At 37.0% G+C, this 25,996-nt stretch overlaps 2 protein-coding genes across 2 annotated transcripts; one reads left to right on the top strand and one right to left on the bottom strand.

Moving 5' to 3' along the window:
- LOC144631143 (uncharacterized) lies at positions 1-25,491 on the top strand. The gene is made up of 7 exons (XM_078489532.1): positions 1-180; positions 17,797-18,050; positions 19,740-19,854; positions 20,449-20,571; positions 21,390-21,435; positions 22,426-22,716; positions 24,662-25,491. The coding sequence occupies exons 1-7, from the start codon at positions 111-113 to the stop codon at positions 24,939-24,941; spliced, it is 1,179 nt and encodes a 392-aa protein (XP_078345658.1). The 5' UTR covers positions 1-110; the 3' UTR covers positions 24,942-25,491.
- Positions 8,751-12,178, bottom strand: LOC144644305 (uncharacterized). Its single transcript, XM_078503800.1, has one exon. The coding sequence runs from the start codon at positions 12,174-12,176 to the stop codon at positions 8,751-8,753; it is 3,426 nt and encodes a 1,141-aa protein (XP_078359926.1). The 5' UTR covers positions 12,177-12,178.
- Positions 25,492-25,996: the final 505 nt, after the last annotated feature.

Below are 25,996 nucleotides of genomic sequence, written 5' to 3'. Positions count from 1 at the left end.
CGCAGGTAAATACGAATATATATTTGATTGCCGATAGTGTCTTATGTTTATATATTCGTACAACATTGGATCTTAGCATTACTTTGAGTGACCCTTCTACTGTAAGCTTAATGGCGCCAAAGCTTCTAATGCTTTCTGCTGTAATTACGCTGTTTTATTCTGAGCACTTCTGTTTTGAAGGTGAGTTCATTAGTTAACTTTAAGTGTTTGCCTTACAATTGGGTCGAATGTTTAACTGGTAAATCGGTTTTTGACCTCAGAATCGTCACCTTAAACTGACAAGAGTTCTAAATTTTAACTGACGTAGACAAATAACCCAAATTCATTTTGTCATACATGTATACGTACCATTAGTATCACCCCTCGTTAGGCCATTATTGTTATGGCCATATTATTTTTTTTTAACTCGTATATATGTATACGAATACTTCTCCTTGTAGTGACATTCTTAAGAGCACAGGTTTCCTACGGTCAAACATATGTCGGTAAGAGTCCTTAAATGGATTTCGCTCATACTCTTACCATGGGTAGGTCTTAATATGAAATAAATCACAGTATACTTTGTTTGGCTAAATATCGATTTGTTTTCGAGAAAATCGATAATTCTAAAATCCAGCAAAATTGACGCTTTCGGAGCTCAAAATTTATGCCGAGTTTGTTAGCTTCGCGTCGAAAAATAAAGCACTCTGGAAGAAAAATACCTATTTAATATCGAAGAATAACATCAAATTAGTACGTCGAAAGCAATTTCTGCTCTTAAAGTCCTTTTATTTACAAAATATAATTAAGTTTATTCGACACACTTTTGATTTAATTCAAAATAGGTCAAACTTATCGCTTTATTTAAGTATGAGCGAAGCGAAATAAATGGCCGAAAATTTGGTATTAGACAGATAAATGATTGTTCTTTTCGATACTAAAAGGATTTCCTAGGGAAATGATTTAGTGCGATGCTTTCAGATCTCAAAGTTGCTTAAAATTCGTTAATTTAACCGACCGTGACATTGTTGATCTTATCAACATTATGTAAACATTCCACGCAAAGGTTAATTTTCCCCATGTGAACTTCAACTGAGTAAAATAAAAACATAGACTTGCTTACCGTGGTGTTCGCTGATACATTGTAAATCCTGTTTTCCTCATTTACGACAAAACCTAAGCCCTCGGCGAAGCTGTTATCCAATTTTCTTGACGCGCCATTTGTAACTGATTTCCACGTCTTGAAGTGACAGTTATTTTCCATGCATTCTTGAAAACAGTCCTGAGTCTTAACTGATCAGTGTAAACAGGAATACGAAGTACTTTGCTTTAAATCAACTTAAAGCTTAGCAGCAGTGGTAGATAAATCGATACGGCCGGCGAATCTTCGTTTCGAAAACCGCCATTTGAGATTTGTCGGCCCTTTGTCCTGCGGTATGCAGATAATTAATTCACACTTGAGTAACTTCCGGCACATGAAATCGACAACCACCGTGACCAGAAAGCACCCTGCTTTTTGGTGATTGGTTGAGGCACTATTTTTATCATTTTAACATAAGCTCTCAATGAAAAACTTTTGGGCTGAGCTTGTACTTAAGTTTCACTTCAGTAAGCCACCGTTCGAGAGAGTTGTTAAATGGTTGCATGAAAGCGCTTTTAACTTCCGGGTCGAAAGTTCTTCTGTTGCGTTGCTTCGCTTTGCTGCATATTTTTTATCCAGTTCTTACCCTTGTTCAAGTTCTTGATTTGGCTAAGGCAAAACAGTTGTAGAGTCAACTCTCCCTTATTGAAGATCTCCATAAGACGGACACCTGCTGTTAGTCCTGTCCTTGCCGTTTTTTCGGTCATTTTTATACTCTAACCAGCTGGGCTACGTTTATACGGGACCGGACTGGAGCCGTTCCGAACTGGACCGGACCGGATCGGCCTCTGTTTACACGGAAGCGTTTGGCACCGATCCATGTGTTTACACAGGACGGTTCTGGAACCGGTCCGGAACGGTTCCATAACTTGACCTGCAAAATAGCAGGTCCAGTTTTGGTTCCAACCCGCACCGGTTCCAGAACGGCCCCGTGTAAACAGAAGGCCTATCCTATCCGTGTAATTAGAAGGCATATCCTATCCGAAAATCGGACCGAAACGTTCCGGACAGTAGCAGTGGTTGATAAATCGATTCGGCCGGCAAATCTTCTTTTCGAAAACTGAGATTTGTCGGCCCTTTATCATGCGGTGTGCAGATAATGTATTTCACACTTGCGTAACTTCCGGCACATGAAATCGACAACCGCCGTGACCAGATAGCACCCTGCGTTTTGGTATAGTATTGGTTGAGGCACCATATTATTGCTATATTAATATAAGCTCTAAATGAAAAACTTTTGGGCTGAACATGTAATTAAGTTTCACTTCAGGTAGCTACCGTTTGTGAAAGTTGCTAAATAGTTGCATGACAGCGCTTTTAACTCCCGGGTCTAAGGTTCTTCTGTCGCGTTGCTTCGCTTTATAGTTTTTTTTTTTGTTCTTACCTTTGTCCAAGTTCTTGATTAGGTCAAGGCAAAACAGGTGAAAGCAAAATCTAAGATGTTATCGTTGGATCCGTCTTCCGTGAATGTTAAAATATAATTTTTTTATGACCATGTATATATTCTGTTGGGGTCCGGCGTAAACAAGGGAAGGTGCCCCCCGCCAGAGCTTGCGGGGAGGGACAAGCGCCTCGCCGTCAGGGCTAGGGAACCCAAATGTACTAAATATCATAGTCATTATATAAATATTTTGTTTTTAAACCTGTTTTCCGGTGTGTTTTTGAGTTGATTTGGAAGCTATTAGGGGAAAACGGTTTAAGTTTCAAATATTATCCGCAGTCTATTCCTTCATAAATAAGACGGTTATAATTATAATACGACTCAAGTTTCCAAACAACAAGAGATATAAAGTAATAACTTTATAATCACCTTAATTCTCAATTCAATAGGCGAACTTTATTAGGAAGGAGTTGTCGAAGCTGGGGTATTCCCCAAAAACGGCTCTGTGCCGTCCAATGAGGTCGTGGTTTTGGGTTCCCGATCTAGAACGGGATTTTCAATATCAGACGATATCTAGAACGAGATATGGTATTTTGAACACACAAAAGTTCCAAAATATCAGCAGCCAAAACGGGGTGACTTGTTTCTAGAACGCGGTATCTTTTGAATGCAAGTTCTTTCTAACTGAATACCAGAGGCCCTTCCAATTACGCTGGTAAAAAGGGAATGTTATGCTTCTAACAATGCTTGTTTTTTGTCCGATATAATGCTCAACTGTAATTATGCTCATTTTTTTTTTAATAATGCTACTTTGGTATAAATGCTTTGTTGTACTTTGCAGAAATAAATACAAAATATGGCATCACGTCAGAAGTCCATCACAAACTTCTGATTACGTGTACTTTTCTTCACCTAGCTTAATCTAATGAAGTGAAAAGCACCCTTTCCTTAATTTTTACACCAATATACACCTTGGTGTAAACAGTCATAAATGTTCAGCGTTTTATAAATTGTTTACCGTGACTGGTATTACAACTGCATATACATGATATATGGTCCCTTTTTTCCCCACCCCTTCCCACCTTTCCTTCCCGCTTTTATTTCGCCCAATCCTCCACAGGAGAAAGAAGGAGAGCTTGTTTACAGGCTAGACTACACAGCGGAATATATATTTTTAACTAACATTCACGGGAGACGGATCCAACGCCCGCGACGCCATCTAAGGTTTTGTGTACAGCCAACTCTCTCTGAAACGGGTACCTTCGGGACCGGCTCCAACTCAGTTCGTCTAAAAGAGATCTCCGTCTTATAGGGATTTTAACGTCGTTTCAAATTTTCCACTGAAGAAGGGACAAGAATTTGAACAAGGGTAAGAACTGGATAAAAAATATGAAACAAAGCGAAGCAACGCAACAGAAGAACTTTCCACCCGGATTTCATGCAACCATTTAACAACTCTCTCGAATTGTGGCTAACTGAAGTGAAACTTTATTACAAGTTCAGCCCAAAAGTTTTTCATTGAGAGCTTATGTTAAAATGATAAAAATAGTGCCTCGACCAATATTTCGAAAAGGAGGGTGCTATCTGGTCACGGTGGTTGTCGATTTCATGTGCCGGAAGTTACTCAAGTGTGAATTAATTATCTGCATACCGCAGGACAAAGGGCCGACAAATCTCAAATGGCGGTTTTCGAAACGAAGATTCGCCGGCCGTATCGATTTATCTACCACTGCTGCTAAGCTTTAAGTTGATTTAAAGCAAAGTACTTCGTATTCCTGTTTACACTGATCAGTTAAGACTCAGGACTGTTTTCAAGAATGCATGGAAAATAACTGTCACTTCAAGACGTGGAAATCAGTTACAAATGGCGCGTCAAGAAAATTGGATAACAGCTTCGCCGAGGGCTTAGGTTTTGTCGTAAATGAGGAAAACAGGATTTACAATGTATCAGCGAACACCACGGTAAGCAAGTCTATGTTTTTATTTTACTCAGTTGAAGTTCACATGGGGAAAATTAACCTTTGCGTGGAATGTTTACATAATGTTGATAAGATCAACAATGTCACGGTCGGTTAAATTAACGAATTTTAAGCAACTTTGAGATCTGAAAGCATCGCACTAAATCATTTCCCTAGGAAATCCTTTTAGTATCGAAAAGAACAATCATTTATCTGTCTAATACCAAATTTTCGGCCATTTATTTCGCTTCGCTCATACTTAAATAAAGCGATAAGTTTGACCTATTTTGAATTAAATCAAAAGTGTGTCGAATAAACTTAATTATATTTTGTAAATAAAAGGACTTTAAGAGCAGAAATTGCTTTCGACGTACTAATTTGATGTTATTCTTCGATATTAAATAGGTATTTTTCTTCCAGAGTGCTTTATTTTTCGACGCGAAGCTAACAAACTCGGCATAAATTTTGAGCTCCGAAAGCGTCAATTTTGCTGGATTTTAGAATTATCGATTTTCTCGAAAACAAATCGATATTTAGCCAAACAAAGTATACTGTGATTTATTTCATATTGAGACCTACCCATGGTAAGAGAATGAGCGAAATCCATTACAGGGCTATTGCCAAGAATTTTCATTTTTGTTTGAAATTTGTGCATATGTCCTCTTAAGATATATTTACTTCAGTTTGTAATTCTAATGTAAACAACGATCAATAGAATACGTTGCTTTCTATACTTCCTGTGCACTAATTATAATAGATGTACAGGTTATATTTATTACCTTTATTATCGTGTACATATATACTGAATGTCACACCGACATTTTTCCAAAAAAATGCACACAATGAACCAACTTCATACAAAGTGGTGTGAGATCATAGGGAATCGTTGTCAAAATCCATTGAATGTTTATAGATACACAATGGTTTAACAGTTTATCATTTGGAAAACTTTTTAAAACCTGTCAAATCTAGATATGATGTTGTCGAAAATGTGACAGCAGCTAATTATAAAGTGCAAAATTTTTATATAAGGTCAATTTAGATGATATGGCAATGTTGATTTTTCCTTAATTGTTTTTCCGAGTTCTGTTTTACTTTGTGACATTAAGATGGTAGTTTTATCCAAAGTGAAGTGAGAAGTGCAAATGAGATAGGGCTACAGCAATTAATATTTTAAAAGCAATGGAATAAGAATATTAAAACATAGCATGTGTTCGCATTTAATGTTTACATGTAAAGGTGCATGAAAACTACTGTTTTTAAGAGTTAAAGGGACTGCAAAGAATTTAACACATTTTAGTACCAAAGAAAAAAAAAAGAAAAAATGTCTTTAACTTCAAAACTGTTCCGTTTTTGACGTTTTGACAACGAAATTTACCAACTCAATTACTGTACTAATCCTTTAGTTAACCGTCGGGGCTCATTTTGTTTAAGTTCGTCTTTTAATTAAGCGCAGCTGAACTAATCGCTATGATGTAAACATATCGCGTTTTCACTGTCTATTTTTTGTCTCGGTCAAACCAAACCAAATCAAAGGCTCATTGAGCCACGACTGAATTTTTTTAGCAATATTTGCATTTGATTTCCATTTTTTGAGTATGTATGAGCAGCAGGTGTTTCAAAATACTTCTTTTATGCACTTAAGAGCAGAAACGAGAAAACATGACGATGTGCGACAGTTGAATCGAACATGTTCGTTGCATATTGCAAGCATGGATGAAAACATTTTTCTGGTTCTGGTTGTCCAAGAAAGATTTGGAAATGAATGTGACTAAAACAGTGAAAATCCTTAGTGAATTCAGTATCTAAAACCGGGTTAAAATTGAAAATTGATACCCTTTTTGAACTATTCTGGATGAAACCTATTACTTTGTTAATTCTCAGTTTAGTTTGTTTGGGTTCTGAAAGGTAAAAGAAAAAGGAGTCAATGCAGTGAGCAAAGATGATGGGCCATCTACATATTTTTCAGAATTTTCATTTCATCCTCTATTTATGTGATGAAACATCTGAGGCATTGGAAGGATCATAAGTAGTGGCAGTGTTATTTACAGATTATTGACCTAAATTTTGTTGTTGATGGAAGTATTGATGTTGACCCTGGGAAGAGGGGAAGGGGGAGGAGGAGAACAGGAGATGCCACACTTATCGGTATTTGGTTTCTGCCTTCCTCTCTGGATAAACATTGATGTGAACATACATGCATAATTTTCGATAAGCTTAAACATGTAGACGGTTTCAGAAAGGAGGGGAAAACAGTGGTTTATACAAAAAGGAATGGCAGAGTGCAAGGGAATGTTAACAGATTGCATAGTGCCCAGCACTTCCCTTTCTTTCTGACCCTGTGATGATCAAAATTGGAGACATTGTGTACATTTTAAATGCATTATTTTCTGTAGAATTTGTTCTATATGTATTACATGATTTTTTCAATGTCATTTACAGGTTACGGAATAAAGTATTCATATTCCTGAGTGTTGTGTCACATGTATGACAAATGTTGCCAGTCATGCATTGCATCTACTGTAGAGAACACATTTCTAAGATATTTTGCTATAATTAAAGATCAATACTTCTGTTAATTAGATCAGCTCAATTAAAGTCTTGCCTCTCTAAAACAATGACTTGTATTGTTTTACTGTTGCTTTGATGTTGAATGCAGAGCTTTCACCATTTGAGATTTTTTTAAGTATCTATAATTTATTATTCATAACAGGAAAAGAAGGTTCCCCTTTTTATCAGAAATATAGCAAGGTTGCTTTGTAGGGATGCATTTATCGAAACCATTATGACATAATAACTTGCATTTCATATGGTAATTGGAAGGATATACAGTGTCCCTCTTCATTTTTATGCAAGCTGTGTTTGTTCTCAGTATAGTTTGTTAACAAAAAGCTTTCATCTGTAGTTAAGACATAATGAAGGATGTTGTTCTTTCAAGGAATGGAACTCATTCAGTGATAAATGTGCAGGTGTTTCCTGAGTCAGTGTCAAGCTTTGACCTGATTCACAGAAATACTACTTGCTTGGGTATCAGCAGTTGTGGGTCTCACATAAAAATTAATTATCAATATTCCTTCCATACAGTAATTGTGGTGTATTTTTATTTTCTTGGTATGTTTGTAGAAAATTCTGTCAATTGGCAGCCACTTGTAGGTTTCACATATATGTACTTGATGTTCCTTCCATACAGTAATTGTGGTGTATTTTTATTTCTTGGTATGTTCGTAGAAAATTCTGTCAATTGGCAGCCACTTGTAGGTTTCACATACAAGTACTTGATGTTCCTTCCATATGGTAGTAGTTGTATATTTCTATTTCTTGGTATTTTTGTAGGCAGTTCTGCCAATTGGCAGCCAGGATTTCAATTTGTTGCAGCCTCCATATACAGTTACATGTACTGATATCTGTAGTAAAACTTCAATTTTGTGTCATTTGCATAATGGTGTTCATCATATTTCTATAGTACCACGATAGTCTTCCACCTACAAATACACATTGAAGGTGATAGGTTAGAGTGTAAAATAACAAAGTGTATAAATTTTTGTACACTGTACTTAAAATGCTTGTAAACAGTTGTATCTATGATCTATGTAATGTAATGCTTCTCACCTTTGCTCCCCACCCTTCCTCCCCCTTCAAACTCCCAAAATAACAACTTACCTGTTTTGTGTATGGAGGCTGGACATGTCCCTTGTATGGAAGGGATTGAGGAAGGGATGTTATTTTAACATTCCTCCATCATCCTCAGGAAATATTGCAATTTCATGATTTTTCATTTAAAAAATTTATCTTTGCACGTATTGTGCAAATTCTGACAGAGTTGATGCAGTTTGCCATTCAAAATGTGGAACGTTTCATTCTGGAATATTCAGACTGGTCATCTATATGAGACTAACATGAATGTTTTTTTTATTTATTTACCGAAGTGTGCCATGCCAGGTATTACCAACTCAAACTATTGATAACATTCTGCCCCATCATTTACTTAACTAGGCAAACTTGTTTTTGTAATGTGGCAAATAAATAATGATCATTATGATTGATTTAACACCACACTCAGATTGAAGTAAATACAAATTATTACACTCTTTGTCAGTGCAAAAGCAATTGTCTTATTTGCTTGTGATTTAAAAAGCTGTGAAATACATTAAGATTCATTTTTATTTGAATTACTTACTATGTAAAAGTACAATGTAGTTACTTTATTGGTCTTCATTAGCTGTATAGTTCAAAATCTTATCTCAGATGCATCATAGTATTAAAGGGAAAGTTAATTTGGAAAATGATATGTTCACAAAGCTTTCAGGGAAATAAAGTTGGGCTTATGATCACTGTAGTAGGACTCTAGGGTACCTGCAGATTGTACAATTTGTGGTACATTTGTGTAAATATGATCTATTTGTGTACGGTAGTCAGTTGTATACTGGTTGATCAACTGATTGTATCCTCTGTCTGTTATCAAACATTTTTTGAGAGCGTTTTGTTCTGTAGTCTCCTGCATTAGATTGATATTGAAATCCCCAAGGATTACAGTTGGTATGGCAGGGTTTGTCAATACTGAGTTATGAAGATGAGTGAGTGCATCAATGAACTGCGAAATTGAAACATTATTTTTAGACCGATAGATACCAACCACATGAAAATTTGGAATTGGATGGCTTAGAACCATAACAGTTATTTGTACATTATTAAAGTTGAACCTGTATGGAATTTCAATACAACTCAAATCATTCTTTATGTACACGGCAGTTCCATAGCAAGTTCTTAAGGTAGAGTGATTGAAGTCATTTCTGTAAATTGTAAATCCGCTCAGCTGGTATGTTTCATCCCTATCTGACAAACAAAGCTTTGTTTCAACAAAAATATTGACATCAGATTTTTGAATGTTGTAATCACTTCGCACATCCTCTATGTGGAGGTGGAGAGATCTTACATTCTGAAACAAGATTGTTTTTGTTTGTGGAGAATCTACATGTACAGTCTCTAAAACTGCTAAAGGCCTGAGGCTTGCTTCTTTTCTAAGTCTGCTCATTTCATTTTTTACTTTTTCGCTTACCTTAATTTTGTTTTCATTCAATTTGAGAATACTAAGTGCAGAACTGTTTCTTACTCTGCTTAAGCCAACGTAATGCATGTGCTCCCTTGTGGATGCTGGAAAATCAACAACTGCTTCATCTAATGTGTCACCTTGACAACGGTGAATAGTCTTGGCAGCAGCAGGTCTAAGTGGAAATTGTCGCCTAAGAATTTGAACTTGACATTTTTTACTGATTCGGAATTGTCTTGTTACTTCTAAAACTGGTGTCCAGTCTTTATTTATGTTTGTTTTGTACAAATGTGCATTTTCTCTGCGCTGCTTTCTGCCTATTTCAGAATGTGGAAATGACACCCAAATAATACTTGGCCTGGTGGAATTGTCAACTCTGTAATCTATGTTCTCTATGACACACTCTGCACCATTAGTGAGTCCATCAGTAACATCAATATTAGTTGTCAAGTCATATTTTGCGGCAGTTGCTATCGACACTAATGAATATAAGCCCATTGTCTTTGTGGGGTCATCTGGGATTTTATTTTTCATTTGTTTCTTAAGATCATCAGACATATCTCCCACTAAAATGTCCACAGCCTTGATCTGAGCTTTATCAGTTTTTGAGAGAGTATACAGGGCATTGTTGTGAGCATCTACTGATGCATTTGTAGTAAACAAATGAGTCACATTCATGGGGTAATTATCATTTCCTGGTGTTACATTCAGAAGTCTTTGTTTCAACATGGCTATATCATCTTCAGAGTGCTTTCCCTCTCTCAAGCGGTTGAGTAGCTCAGCAAACTGCTTATCATCTTTTTGTCTCATGATTTCTGTTAATTCAAAGAGGGTGAAGTATTCTGTCCAAATGTTACTTGCTAAGTCACCATAGCCCATTTGGGAATTTTCAAAGATCCACTTATCAAAAACTGGCTTCAACTGGAAAAGATCTCCAACAGTTATCAAACTTATTCCACCAAATGGTTCCTTAGTACCCATAATCTGTTGTAATCTTAAATTCAAAAAGTTGAACATTCCACTTCCAACCATAGAGATCTCATCAATAAATATTGCTTTTAGTTTCACGAGTTGTGTTCTAATGGTATTTAGTCTGTCACTATCCAGTGCACAGTACTCAAAACCTCTATTGGCAGGTATCTTAAAAGCAGAATGCAGTGTGTTACCTTTTATATTGAATGCTGCTTTGCCCGTAGGGGCTGTTTTGACAACTTTCACATCATCTGGATTTTCTCCTGCCATACTGTTCAGATATCTTATCAGTGCTTCATATAACGCATTAGTTAGGGTACTTTTCCCAACTCCAGCACCTCCACTTAAGAACAATCTTAGAGGGTCATCTTTAGTTTTGACTGAATGTAAGACATGATAAAAAAACTGCCTTTGTTTTTCATTCAAAGAGCGTACAAGTGCATAATAATCGTCATCTGAGATACGCTTTGTAACAAGTTCATCCTGATCATTACTTCTAGGAAAGATACCAATATCATCAAGCAAATCATACTGGCTGTGCTGCTTGTTTTTGCCAGGGTCAAAGCAACCAAACAGTTCACTAGGCTTTTCTTTAACAGCACAGTCCTGCTTATTGATATGCTCTGCATTAGGAGCAACATTGTCAAAGTTGTCATGTTCAACATTACTTAGATCCTCCACTGCTTTATCTAGTATTTCTGAATGGCATTCATATTGGTGCCTGTTGTGGAGAACCTCATTCTGAACTTGTTGAAATCGTTCTTGGTAAGTTTTACAGTCATTTATCAAATCCGTACTTTCGTTTCGCCATGGTGTATAAAGCATAAGTTGCTCTCTATAATGATTTTCTGGGTCTTTATCTTTATGGTATCTAACAGATCGGATGATTTTAGCCCTTTTTCGTTTCACTAGTTTTAGACCTCCTTTTAATTTGTATTCTTTTGGTTCATATTCAAGTTCAGTGGCACTCATACCATCAGGGTCATCATCAGTGTTGTCATCAAAATCTGTTTCGGGCAAGAAGTCATCAAGACCTGTGACTAATAATGGCTCATTACAACTATGAGCATGTTCATCTTTAACACAATTGTACCACGCAACAAAGTCAGCCAAGCACAACTTTTCTAATTGTTTTGGTCTTCTTTGATAGCGTTTAATGATGTTGTCAGATTCAATGTCGGGTGAACTGTCAGGTAACTCTTTAAGCTTATCCAATTTCTTTACTAAGAATGTCCTTTCATCTGGAGGTGAGGTGCCAATAAACTGAACATCTCGGGAGGATCTTCTCAATGGCATTTGTAATACAAGATACACAGCTTCTTGAGCACTGATTTCCACTGCATTCAAAAATTTGTTTCCAATGTGCCTTATTCTATTTCTAATATCTTTATCACCAGATTTGGCTTCTTCAGATGCTTTTTCTAGAAGTCTGCTCATACCTCTTTGGCCTTTTGTAATGTAAGAAAGTATGTATGTAGCACATGCATAAGGATCTAGTACATATTGTATGTCCAAGTTTGCTTGCCATGCTTTGAGTAAATAAGTGTTATAACTGTTAATCCTTATTTCTGATGGTGCTCTTTTCAGAAATAATGTGTCACGCTTTAAGGTGTGCCTGATAGCTAGGATATAACATTCTTCAGTTAACTGCAATTTGCTGAGAAAGTTTTGAAATGTGATTTCTTCGCCATATTTCATGCTGTCAAGAAACTCTTTTACTTTTTCAGAATTTTCTTTAATCTTTTTCTGGTTTTCTTCATCAATGCAGGAGTTTTCAAGGGGTGTTAAAAACATTGTTCTTGGCATTGGTGGCAATGGGAAATTAAATCTACAAATCTTATTCCCTGCCTTCTTACATGTTTTGGCATGCCTGTGCATCTGTAAGTTGACAAGGTCTTCCATTTCACTAGAACTGTCTGGTTTTTGGCAGGTGATATACTTATCAACAAACTTCTCAATTTCTTCATTAGGATCTTTTTGATATTGTGGAGCTCCTTTCACCCAAAATAAACCATGGATGTGTGGGCTACCTCTTTGTTGAAATTCGACTCTATAAAAATAATCGGCTATTTCTCCTATTGGTATTGCACTGCACTTTAACACATCACTAATAAATAACTGAACCATGTGATCAAAGTTCCTTGAACAGGTGACAGGATCTTTTTGAATAAGATCTGATTTTTGTTTCCATGTCATTTGCTTGATCTCATCATCAGTGTACTCTTTCTTTTCTACAATTCTGCCTAAGGTTTTAAGTAGATGAGTCCACCTTGTTTCAGCAGCTGAGAAAGAGCAAAACCATGTGGGGTTGCCTAGTTGACGAATCATAGCAAACAAGTCTCTTTTGCACTTCTCAAAATAAGGAGGTGAAGATCTAAGATTCTTTAAAACTCTAAAACCTTCATCAAGATGTACAAGCTTATTAAGATAATCCTCTGACTTCAAGTCACCAGCAGTGTATTTCTTTCCCTTGGTCTTACACTTTCTAAGAGCAATGCATGCACTGTCTTGAATTTGTTTGATTTGCAGTTTTTTTAGCTTAAAGAATATGTTTGGCACAGACATTGCTGCTCTTCTATCCTGACATCTTAATTCCCACTTAGCAACTGTACTATAAGTTACTGGTACTTTTCTTTCATTGTTGTCAGGTCTCCGCTTTCCACAGAATATTGTGGGGAATGATAAATATTCGGAATCTTTATCCATGAATATTCCTAATGGTTTATTTCCTTCTCCTGGTGCAAATGAAATAATTTTATCTGCATTTTCAGCAACATCTGCTTCCTGTAGCAGTGTATCTGTAATACCTGAAGGGCGTTCGGCAATTTCGCACCAGCCATCGCTATCATCATTATCTATGTCTGGATTATCAACATCAACAGTTGAAATACTGTTTTGGCAATCATGTGTTTTATCCTTTGTCACAGTTTCATCAGTTTGCACATCACAGCTTGATTTGTCAGGATTTTGAAGAAACTCATTCCATTCTTTATGGGCACTGCATTGCAAACTTATGTTATTTACCCATGCATTTTGCACTTCTATGCCTTCACTTTTGAATAAGTCACTTGTGCCTACAAGATATTTGGCTGCATCTAACACTTTCTTAGGTCTAATGTTTTGAAACTGATAATGATGCTTATAACTGAGACGCCTTTTAAGTTTTATTGGAATGGTATGTGATTCATTGATTGGCCTTGGCAGAGAGTGAATAGTTGAATTTACATCACTTGGTACATTGACAATATTTCCATGAATAGACAACTGGCCACCTCTTGGTAATTCGCGAATTTGCATGAACGGAATACGTGGTGATATAAGCCGTTCCTCTAATGGTGTCAAATTTAACAGTTCAGGCTTCTCAGGAAAACTCATTTTATTGGCTTTAGAACAGCTGGGCAATCTGCCTTTTTTTAGATTTGAATCACAAGTTGTGCAAATCCATTCAGTATTGTCTACACTTCTTACCCCAGTGACACAAGAGTCCACAACATCTCGTGAACAAGCCTTGTACTTATTAGAATCACATTTGACTACTGAGGACCTGTACCACAACTGGTCACAACAGGTACAAATGTATTCTGGACCACATTTTATTCTTTTGTGGAAGGAATTTACCATAGAAATCATACTGTTTTCATTTTTCTGCGCTTCTAAGTCATCATTATCAATACTTGTTCCAAGTGATATATTTTCTGCATTTTGAAATGGCATTTCAGCGGCTGGTACAGTTGCATGTAAATTGTTTTTTTTTATTAATTTTGCCTTTTTGTTTATTTGCCTAATGTGTTCTGGGTTGTTCGCTTTCCGTTTTCTAAATATCTGTCTATCAATTTCCTTTCTGCGTTCTAGGTTTTTTGCTTTGCAGTTTCTCAAAGACTGTTTGGCAACTTCCCGTATGAGTTCTGGGTTCTCCGCTTTCCGTTTCCTCTTAGACTGTTTGGCAACTTCCCGTATGAGTTCTGGATTCTCCGCTTTCCGTTTTCTTTTAGACTGTTTGTCAACTTCCCGTATGAGTTCTGGGTTCTCTTCTTTCTGTTTTCTTTTTGACTGTTTAAAAATTTCCCTCAAATGTTCTGGGTTGGTCATTTTCCTCTTTCTGGCAGCTTTGCTATTTTTCTCCCTAGTTGCTTCAATATTTTTGTGTATTCTCTGCAGTGAATTTTCATTCTCTCTTTTTCTAAATTCTGGATCAGCTCTTCTCTTTTTCATGTATTCTCTAATGTAAGCTCTGCGTTTTTCTTTTCTATCAATTAGGTTGTCTCCAAGTGATGTTTGACCACATTTTATCTTGTTTGTTAACTCAGAACTTTTTTTTACTACTGTAGATACATAATGAGTTTCACCTATGTGCCCGATGTAAATATTTGTGCGTCCTCTCGTTACACTTCCTGGTTGAACAACAGTAACAGGTGCAAAAGTTTCATTTGATTCAGTAATATGAATTGATAAATTCAGACAATTGGCAACTGCTTGAATTATAATCGCATCAGCCCATGTTCCCTGACATGACATATTACTTAAATATCCTTGCCAAGAATAATCAGTATTACTCTCTATAAATTGTTCAGGGTTATGCTGTAAATACTGAACACCGAGACTACGCAAATGAAAATGGTGATTAGGATTATCATACAGTTGATGAGAAACAGCTCGAAAAAAACAGTCACCACCTCCACCAACATCAAGTGCGGTTCTATTTAATTCTGACAACCTGGTTTCTAGTAATGAAACTGAATTGGCAACTAAGCTACCACGTGCTTCTGAATTAGTATTTACATTGCAATGATCAGGTCCCGGGTTCTCTTCAACATCACCACTTAAAGATATGACTCTCCGAGAAAAATGATAAGTTTGGCCTTTACAGAATTTTAATTTCTTTAACATTTTGTCATCAACACACACGTAAAACAATGGTGAATTCTTATGCTTTAATGTCCTCAGTCGCGCAACAGTTAGGTACAAGCTTGACCTGACAAAGCACTTGTTTGAAGATAATAAACACTTTGGTCTCACAAGCCGTTCAGTGAAATAACAACGATTACACTCGTACAGCATAAGTCTGAGCTTAGATGAACTTGGTATGTACTTCTTAAGGTATGATTTGGCAGCAAGTCGAATAATTCTTGCCTTTCTAAATAACTTGATAAATTTCCTGTATGGAATTCTGGAAGGTTCTCTTGCCCGTTTCCTTCTAGAATGTAACCTACATCTTACCCTTGAATTTCTACATTCGTCCGTTTCATCTGTTTGCAAAGCACAAGCACTCGGTGGATTATCAGTTGGTGATTTATGCAATGGTTTCTGCTCAGTGAACTCAGCTTTATTCTTGGCAACGAAGGCACCGTTAAACTGACCATTCATCAAAGAAGTGTTCCACTCACATGTCTGTTCGTGTTTGGCATGGATTTCCTCATGGAGTAGCTCACAGTTTTCTGCATATATAGCATTCATTTGCTCATATTTGATTTTCATTTGTTCATATCTGGTTTTCATTTGCTCATATTTGACTATCATTTGCTCATGTTTAGCTTTCTCGCTTTCCATAGTTTTGGCATAACCCCAGCGAGCGGGGGATTCGACACATGTCTGATATGTCTCCTCGCCGTTCAAATTACCCTGGCGAGTCGAGGGTTTTACCGATGTTTCTGTCCCTGAATACTCACAGGACTTATTATGAACATCTACATCAATACTGGCATCCATTGCATAAAACACTCCGTGGAAATACACAGCGTAAACAGCCAACACAAGAGCTTGCCCCAAACTGAAATTCAAAACAAAATGGCGGATTGCAACGTTTTAGCACTGCAAATCATGTGCTTTGTCAGGTGACCTGAACGACTATTTCCCGCTCTGTTCCCGAACACAACCGAAGCACAGTCGATCTGCATGTTTAGGATTTGTTCATAAAAACATATTGTTTGGTATAAGTAGAAGCTTACCTGTGTTATGTTATGGAGCTTGCGAAGCAGAAGATCAACACAAAGAACACAAACTATGCCAGTCCGTCCCCCGATCCTGTGAGCTCCAATTTCTGAGAAAACCACTGCCGAGCGTCTCCACAGATCCATGATGATATGAACGGAAAGTATAGCCAGTAAAACAAGCCATTTGTGAGGAAATTGAGCCACTACACTGCAGTAAAATAGGTCATTTGGCCAGTAAATCATCCCATTTACTGCAAGAACTTTTATCGATACACGATCGCTGTGACACCGAAATTTACCTACTCAATTACTGTACTAATCCTTTACTTAACCGTCGGGGCTCATCTTGTTTAAGTTCATCATTAATTAAGCACAGCTGAACCAATTTCTATGATGTAAACTTATCGCGTTTTCATTGGCTATTTTTGTCTCGGTCAAACCAAACCAAACAATGGTTGACATGCATGGTGATCTAATGTTAAGCGTTAGACTTTCGAAAAAGAATTTAACGCAATTTAGTACCAATTTAAAACAAAAACGAAAAATGTCTTTAACTTCAAAACTGTTCCATTTTTGAGGTTTTGACACCGAAATTTATCTACTCAATTACTGTACTAATCCTTTAGTTAACCGTCGGGGCTCATCTTGTTTAAGTTCATCATTAATTAAGCACAGCTGAACCAATTTCTATGATGTAAACTTATCGCGTTTTCATTGGCTATTTTTGTCTCGGTCAAACCAAACCAAACAATGGTTGACATGGTGGTCTAATGTTAAAGGGGAAGTATCACGGGGGTTTGTGTAATTTCAAAAGTTAACAAACATTTCACTGTTAATTCAAACCTTTAAATAATGGTCCAGGTTCGTTTTAATTTACCACCTAGTGTACTAAAACTGTCGACGAGTCGACAGTGTATTAAAACTGTCGGCTGTCTGGCCATAGGTGAAAATGGTCGAAATGAATTACAAATGAATTTTTTTTTTCAAAATAAAAATACACTAAAAACAGTCCTGATTTGTTCTTTTTTCAAGATATATTTCCCTTGGTGTTTTAGGATTATTTTCTAAGCAAGTAGAAGTATTATAGCACAGTTTCGACGAAGAACAATCAAAATCCCCGTGATGCTAATTTTAATTTGGATTGAGCGGTCTGCGTAAGAGCGCTCGCCAGCAGAAATTGTTAACGGCGGCTCCTATTCACTACATACAACGGAAACTAGGTTAAGGTCCCACTCCGGCTGTGCGAGACGCGAATGCCACTGTTCCGAAAACTAAAACGAATACATACCACCTGCTGTCCTATAAAACTGCTTCTGCTTCTTTTTAAACAATTTTGGGCCGCTACAGTTAAATTACTAAAATATTGATTTGTTTTTTTCTATCATCAGACACTTGCAGGACTCTGAAGTTCAGTGAACCTTTGGCAGACAGTTCCTTAGAACATCACGTGTTACAGTCGACATCGGTTGATAACAATGATCAGTGTGAACTGAAGTGTTATCTAGAGAACTCATGCTTGTCGTACAATCTTGGAATGCTGCATTCTGGGGAGAAACTTCTCTGTGAGCTTAGTGACTCAGATCATAATCAACATCCGGGAGATTTGGTTTCCAAAAATGGCTTCTCGTATCATCCAACCGCGGTAAGTTTGTTTTTAGTGATTACATACATGTGCGCCCGTGGGGATACTCAAAAAGGTTTTGTACGGGGAGGCTCCGCCCCGAGCTCTAACCCGTTACTCTATATACCAATTTGACAGAAATTGTACCCCTTTCGTATACCTTTTACTGAAAAAAGGTACCTTTTTCATAAACCTGAAAGACATGGCATAGACTTAGAACATGACGTTTTCTTGTCATTTTCACGTAGAGCTTAATAAATTGAAATAATACAGCCAGAAATTGCATCTGTTCGAAATATTTTAATTGAAGGCCCTTTGAAAAACCTAAATGACAGATTTACATACCCTTTCGTTTACCTAAACTTGTGAAATCCCTACCTTTTTATATACCTAAAGCCTGAGAAAGTTACGCCTTTCGGGCGGAGCCTCCCCGTACAGGCCATTATAGGGAGAAACCCCCCCCCCCCCACCCCCCGCCGGGCATGTGAGCTTGTGTAGCAGCTTCCCGGAGGCTGTAAGGTAGCCACTGATAACCTTGACATTTTTATAGACAATTGGTTTTGTTTTTCTTTTTTTGGCGCAGTCAACTGCGCTAGCGGAGACGGCATTTTTAATATAACTGTAAAATAATAGCGTTCTTTAACTAATGCAACACATGCGCTTACTAACTATTAAGAAATTTATATCCCTTAAGGTGGATTTCCACTGACGCGTAATTGTTTACGTGCGTGAAAAAATTTAGAGACAATGTATGAACGACTTGCGTTAACGTGTACCCAAGTCGTTCATACATTGTCTCTAAATTTTTCACGCGCGTAAAAAATTACGCGTCAGTGGAAATCCAGCATTAGAATAGCCCTTATGCATGTTTACGTCGGACTGGCTAGTTTTACCACCAAGCCTCGCTTTCAAAGTGTAATCTTGTAAATATCATCATGAACGAATTCCCAAAACAGCAAAGATGAAAAGAATGCCCCAGTGAAAACTGCATGAAGAATAATTTGTGTAAACGAGGCTTGGTGGTGAATTTTGAGCTTAGGGACGGACCATTATTTTCTCGGGAGGGGGGGATGAAAAATCTTCCTCTGCAAACTTTTTTTTTTAGTTTACGCACCTCTGCAAACATTTTTTTTCGAAATTCTTACTATTTTTTGTTATACATATCGTGTTTGCAAACAATTTATTTTTTTCTTTCCAGGCCCTGCAAACAATTTTTTTCAATATTTTTCATCCCCCCCCCCCCCTCCATAAAAATAATGGTCCGTCCCTTATTACGTTATCATGCATAAAGCCTATTGCCCTCTGAGAGGACGGAGTAGCAATACAAAATATTGTAGCTTTAGCACAGCCAACTAAACAATGATTTTAAAAGTTGTTTGTGTGTTTACTTATCAACAGTTACATTACAGGCTCTTTTGTCTGATATGGGCAAAATTAAGTATAAATACGCAACAACTTATTAAGCAAGATTCATTGTGAAAAAAATGAAAAAAAAAATACGACAACTGTTAGTTTATCAATGTTTCTTTCCTCTCTCTGATCTGTATATTTTGTTTAAAAAAATTCAAGAAATTTAAGACAACTTGCGTCTGCTTTCGTAGGTTTATGAGTGTGGAATATACTGTCAGGGAATATATGCATGTTTCATGATTGATTGATTGATTGATTGATTGATTGATTGAGTTCGCCAACTGTTTTTTTTTTTTACAGAAGTTGTGTGGCGGCTTCTCTTGTCCTCGTGCTTCTTCCTGTGTACCCGATCAACAAGGAAACCTTCGCTGTATTTGTCCTACCCACTGGCCTGAAATAGAAAATTGCGAAAGAGGTGAGTAAAACGTACAACGGCTTTTAAGCCGTTTAAAATAACAAACGAAACAGAACAGATCACTCTAGCTATTTCACAGAGGATTAGTTATCAGAAAAATGTGCGGGCCATAAATCGGACACAATAGAAGGTTAATTAATTAAGTAGCATAATAAATTTCTTACTTCATACAAACATACATAAACTTTATTTGAATTCGGATTGTAAATAGCACCATGGTGCTAGTATCTCCGAATAATATACACTAATCTTAAGTATAAAAGAGCAAAACTAACTGACATAAATAAATATATATGACAAAGAAAAAAAATAATTCATTTATATCTATAAAAGCGAAAGATCGACTATTTGTTCTTTAAGGTTTTGACTTTTTGTTTAAACACGGAAATGGTTTCAGCCTTCCGTGTACTGTCTGGTAGTTTGTTCCATGCTTTTGGTGCAAGATGACGGAAAGAGCGAATACCGAAGGTTTCTGTCCTAACGGCAGGTGGTTTCAGTTTGGCAAAACCTTTTTACTGGTTAAACATGATCGAAACTGAAAAAATAAAATACAAATTCATTATAATATTATCTCTTTTTTTTTTGTTAATTTAGAATCCGATGAATGTTCCTCTGGGACACATGACTGTTCAGCTGACGCGTACTGCAGCAACACATTAGGTTCATTCACCTGTACTTGCAACACTGGATTTGTAGGCGATGGCAAAACATGCATAAGTAAGAAACGTTAAAGGGACTGTGTCACGGCTGAGTTAAGTTGATTTTATTAAGTTTTGCCAAAAATTCGCTATGAAACGTAATGTTTGCAAAGAAATTACTTCTATGGATCTAAATGACAAAACCATGATAGCTTCATTGCAACTAATTGTGTCTCCCAGGCGTTATAATTTAAATTTATAAGCAAACAAGATTAACTTTGAAAGCTGTTCAGCCCAACAATATTTCAAAACCCACATTTGGCCATCTGTACCACCTTTTGTATTTGGTGTGTTATTGCAATGTTCCTTCGCTGATTTAAGAGGTTATTTTTATATTTCAACGAATTTGATTGTCATTTCCCATGCCTAAATTAAGCTAAAATCCGTGAAACAGTCCTTTTAATTGCTCTTCATTTATATGTAAAACCAAGGTTTGATAATTATTTTATTCTTATTATACAATTTGATTTCTACAAGACCTTTTTTGAAAAAGAGGGCAGCATGCGTGATGAATTTTAAGAAATAAGGCTTTTGGGTGGTCGGTACTTGCACTGGCAAAATTTTAATGTTTATTTTCCCTTCTTTTTTCTTATAATGTTTCTTAGTACTCCTTTTTTTACAGAAATTTTGATTTTGGGACAAAATACGCACGTTGAGACGAGAACGGTGAAGCTTTTTGTTTGTATATAATCTTATGTCTTCAGTTCATGTTTAGACAAGATCATATGGAGCGGCGCTACAATGAGTCATAAAACCTTACTTGTTCTCATTGTTTATCTACTAAGTGTCTGTTCATTTTTCGTTATCGCTAACTATTGACAAATAATTTTTTCCAAGGATTTCTTTCCTATTGGACACTGAACGGATCTGATCAATCTGTAAGGTACGTAATAAGAACAAAGCACTTATCTCACCACAGGAATATTAGGGGTGGGGAATTGTACAAAATCTAGACCAGCTAATAAAGGCTGATTTCTTTACAGCGAAATTTGGCTTTATTTTCGCAGATGTCTAATGAAAAAGTTGAACCTCTGTGACTAAAAGTATAAGAAAAAAGATACCGATTCCACTTTGTCGTGCATCTTTTGTGTCATGAGTTCAGAGAAGATGTCTAAACAAGGCAGAAACATAAATAGTTAAATATTCAAATCTGCAACTAGAGGTCATATAAATTATTAAAGTTTGCAGGTAGTTCTTGGACGGCTTATAATGAAATGACAACCTTTTACTGTGTTAATTCATTTGGCAAAAATGATATAAAATATTGTAATTAACCGCCGCTTGACGTGGTTTTATTGCCACTCATGAAGGCTTTCTTTTTGCTTCTGGTTAGATGTTTCGGAATTGCGCTCTTGGATCTCCTGTCTTTCCGTATAACAAAATTTTTTCATCATTTCAACTATCGACTTTTTTTACTTTTTTGAAGCCGGAATTGTTGACCCAGGAAAAACGGAAACCATGAACGATGCGTACCAAATGTTTACTGAGAAATCGGAAAAATAATCCTCGTGTGTGACAGAATAAACATGATAATAAGACAGGTTTCTTAAATCATAATTTCAAGGTTTTCAAAAAAAAGAAAATATCTTGATTATCGATAAAAGAAATATTACTAAGCTTACCGATGCTGTCTACCCAGGATTCCATTCGGTCGTATCGTTCATGGTTTATGCTTATCACATGGTTTACGTTTCTTCAATGAGATCACCTGATGAGGTATATTAATTTCATGAATGCGGTCCTCAGGGCGGCTACCCAGCTCTGGCTCAGACGTAAAGGTAGAAAATCCTCAAACTTCGGAAGAACGTTAGAATAAGTTAGATATTTTTCTTTTCGTTATTGATTTTGTTATTTATTTTATCATCATTATTAGCTTGCACAGTGGAGCCTCCTATGAAATTGTTGACGGCAAGAGAGTTCTATATCTGGATGTACATCAGCACTCTTATGCAGAAACTCCAGCAATCCCAATCCAGACTACCAGCTTCAGTGTCCTGTGCTGGATAAAGATTTTAAGTCTTCCTAGCATGCCTGTCCTGAATATTTACTCTGATTGGTCTGCACCTTATCAGTTCAGAATCGCCATTATATACGGATCCCTTTGTCTAGACCTTCGTCGACCTGGAGGAAACAATGAGTGGGCCATCGTTAATGTTTGTGGCGGGTGAGTCTTCAAACACCTTTACATATGTGACACATTATACGGCACAGCACGTGACACGATAAGAAACACGTGAGAGGACACTTGATGGTCACGTTCAGCACGTAACGCCCAACTGATTTCCACCCCTACTTCGTTGGCAGCCATTTATGCTTTGTGTTTCTTGATCGAATCAATAGTTATTGTGGTCTGTTTGAAGTTATGCAACGATTTCGTGATTTTGAATTACAAATATAGTCAAAGCTCTCTTTGCGACCACTCTCGTAACGACTAGCTAATAAACAACCAGCCGTGGCGTTTGCTTCTGAAAGCTTCGACTGCAGGGGGTTTGCTTCTGAAAGCTTCGACTGCAGGGGCGTCAGGCTTGTTAGAAGGGCATCAAGCTTGTTAGAAAACAAAAGAAAACGACATTCGTTGCTATGGTAACCTTAGTGACTAAGTGACCGGTAAAAAATTAAACTTTGGTCATATTTGATCATTTTGGTGTTTTTTGGCAAAAATCGAACATTAGCTTCCTAGATAATTTTCATTTTCAAAACGACCACCCTAGGGTAAATAGAGATTACTCCATGGAAAATGCGCGCGTACGATTTTTATTCACGAGTTGAGTAGTATCAGAAAACGAACGAGTGAGCGTAGCGAACGAGTGAGTTTTCTGATACACCTCAACGAGTGAATAAAAATCGTACAAAGCATTTTCCATGGAGTAATTTGTTTATTTTATTGGTACCGAGATTTTTCGTGCCATGATTAAAAACAAGCGAAAGTACACAAAACGGTGTTGAGGCGACATGCCGGCGATTCAAAGCTGAACAATGGTCAAAAGTATTTTAAATTCTAAATTGTTTTAAAAACTAGAAGGTTTAAATTAGTATTTCTCCACGTTCTTAAGGTTAAGTGTCTGCAAATAATGGCAGAGGTCACTGACTGCTACTAGGAAGAATTCACGTTCAACTAATAATCAAGTCGCTGCCCGAGTCATTTCCATCTTGGCAGTGTGCGACTCGCGACAGATTTGTTGACATCATTTATTGTAATCATATAAACGGCAAAAAGTTTTCCCCTTCAATGAATATACTGTTAAAAAATGCCATAGCCTACTTACCAGTATTCTAGTAAACTACGAAGCTCGTATTCATTGCCATCTTTATCTTTCTTTAGCTTGAGATTTTAAATTTACCGAGATAATAATTATTGAGTTCCACAGCGGAGTTAACTTCGTTTTTCTTCGCCTTCCTAAGTCTTCCCGAGTAGTGTTAGCATCTTGTTGAGTTTTGTAAATAGCGATTTTAGCTTTCTTGACGTGAAATGAAGTGAACTCTTCAATTGAACACAAGTAAGAAGCAAACCTTTCTGCTGTTTTAATTTTTCAAAGCCCGCGATTTGTGTACAACGGCTGCCGTGCAACCCTGTACGTTCATTCATCACTAGTGAAATTTCATCGTTCGCGTTGCTGATTGGACGAACGATGTTTTTTCACTAGTGAAATTCCATCGTTCGCGTTTTTCATTGGCTAAGCTCTGAATCAGTACGATTTTTATTCCCTACGATTTTCATGAATAAATCTCAGTACCTATGAAATAAAAAAATTTCATCGAGCCTCCTTAATGGACCCTAGCCAGCTTCCGCCAATTTCGATGTCATCGACATTATGAAAATTGTATAGTGAAGCGAAATGTTATTGCATTGCTGTAAGTTGTCTTACTGGAAGTCTGTTAAACTACCTTGAGCAGTTTCACAGTGATCTCTTTCGTTTAGACACGTTCCGGTCAAAATATGATTCCGAAACTCTAGTTTGTAAACAAAAACAAAGGCGTGGCTGACTAGGGTCCATTAAGCATACCTGCCATACCTTGTCATGCATTTATAAAAAGCAAAGTCAAATCAGTGTCCAGACAGAAACAATTTAGTATTTTTTTTTATTTTTGTTCTTTTATATGAATATAAGATACATCATCACCGGTGAATGGATGCACGTGGCATCAACATGGAGTCGCGAGAACAGGGTTGGAAAAGTTTACATCAATGGAATCCAGACAGGACAACAATTGGTTACAGATCCAGCACAGAGTTTAGATTTGAACCCAACTGGCCACATGGTGTTCGACATCGGGCTCAAGCGAGACTCTGGCAGCACCTTGGACGGGTATCTGAGGGATCTCATTTTGATTGACAAAGCGATATCTGATCAGGAGTTGAAGAGTATTGTCGATAGTAGCAGAATATGAATTGCTTAAGACCGAGTTTCTCGGTATAACACAGACAGCAATGCAATGCTGACCACTTATTGTGCCTAATGATTTTTCTTCTTACTTCAATTTTTTTTAATAATCAAAGTGGTTTTGAGCCACTGAACTCGGGAAATTAATTATAAAACAAGAATCGAAAACTGCACTGAACTGACAAATAAAGATTTGCCAGAGTAAGACATGTTAACCTTTCACACTTCAGTTCACTTCATTCAGTTCAATACGTCCATAAATGAAAGAAAAGAATTGCTTCAACACTTCGGCGAAAGTTGGCCACGATTTTGTACCCAGAACCTATTCATTAAGCTCAGTGCGTCAGCACCATTTCCGCTTATCGAGAGCAGGCCTTTGGTTCGAGTCCCCTAACCCGTCCGTTGTAAATTGTTTTATTCCTTTTTATTCCTTTTTTTTATTATTTTCAAACGACTGTGTTGAAATCATTTCGCTATAAACATCATTTGTTGTACCGTGAAGCAAAGCCATCTGACAATTTCAAATACAAAATTAAAAAGGCAAGGCTATCACCGAGCTTGAAATTTACCATCTTTATTATTTACTACACATTTGATGATTTCGACATTGCTGATCCTAGCAGTATGCAGGACGCGTGTCACATATCAACCTAGTAAATGGCCCAGCTCACAGCGAGTCTCTCGTAGCTCAGTTGGTTAGAGCGCCCAACCGGTATCTGGGAGGCCATGGGTTCGATTCCCGTCGGGGACTCAGATTTTTTCTTTGTCCCACGCTCGTGTCATGTTGAATAATTTCTTCACTGAGTTTAAGTTTATTTCAAGAAAACTGATATTAGCACAATATTTCGGCTCTATTACAGAGTCATAGTTATTTAATGATTAACCGTGTTAATAGTACGTAATAAAACAAGAAATGTAGGTTATCAGAGAAAGAGGTCTAATTCTTTGGAGGCCTTATAGCTCTTGCACGCATTGCGTGCCTATGTGTAACAGTAAACGAGTGAAATTGACCCTGCTAACTAAAACTCGGAATTTTTCGAGTTAAAAATGGAGGGATCCCCA

This window comes from Oculina patagonica, chromosome 1 (genome assembly GCF_052425735.1).
Source record: "Oculina patagonica isolate OP01 chromosome 1, crgOcupat, whole genome shotgun sequence".
In the NCBI taxonomy this organism is placed as follows: Eukaryota; Metazoa; Cnidaria; class Anthozoa; order Scleractinia; family Oculinidae; genus Oculina; species Oculina patagonica.
This window is presented reverse-complemented; position numbering and strand designations above follow the sequence as displayed.

Excerpts from the sequence above, each read along its gene's own strand:
- LOC144644305 (XM_078503800.1), bottom strand. The coding sequence starts at position 12,176 with ATGAAATATGGCGAAGAAATCACATTTCAAAACTTTCTCAGCAAATTG.
- LOC144631143 (XM_078489532.1), top strand. The coding sequence starts at position 111 with ATGGCGCCAAAGCTTCTAATGCTTTCTGCTGTAATTACGCTGTTTTAT. Across the intron at positions 181-17,796 it reads TGAGCACTTCTGTTTTGAAG|ACACTTGCAGGACTCTGAAG; the intron begins GTGAGTTCATTA and ends TTCTATCATCAG. Across the intron at positions 19,855-20,448 it reads AATAGAAAATTGCGAAAGAG|AATCCGATGAATGTTCCTCT; the intron begins GTGAGTAAAACG and ends TTGTTAATTTAG.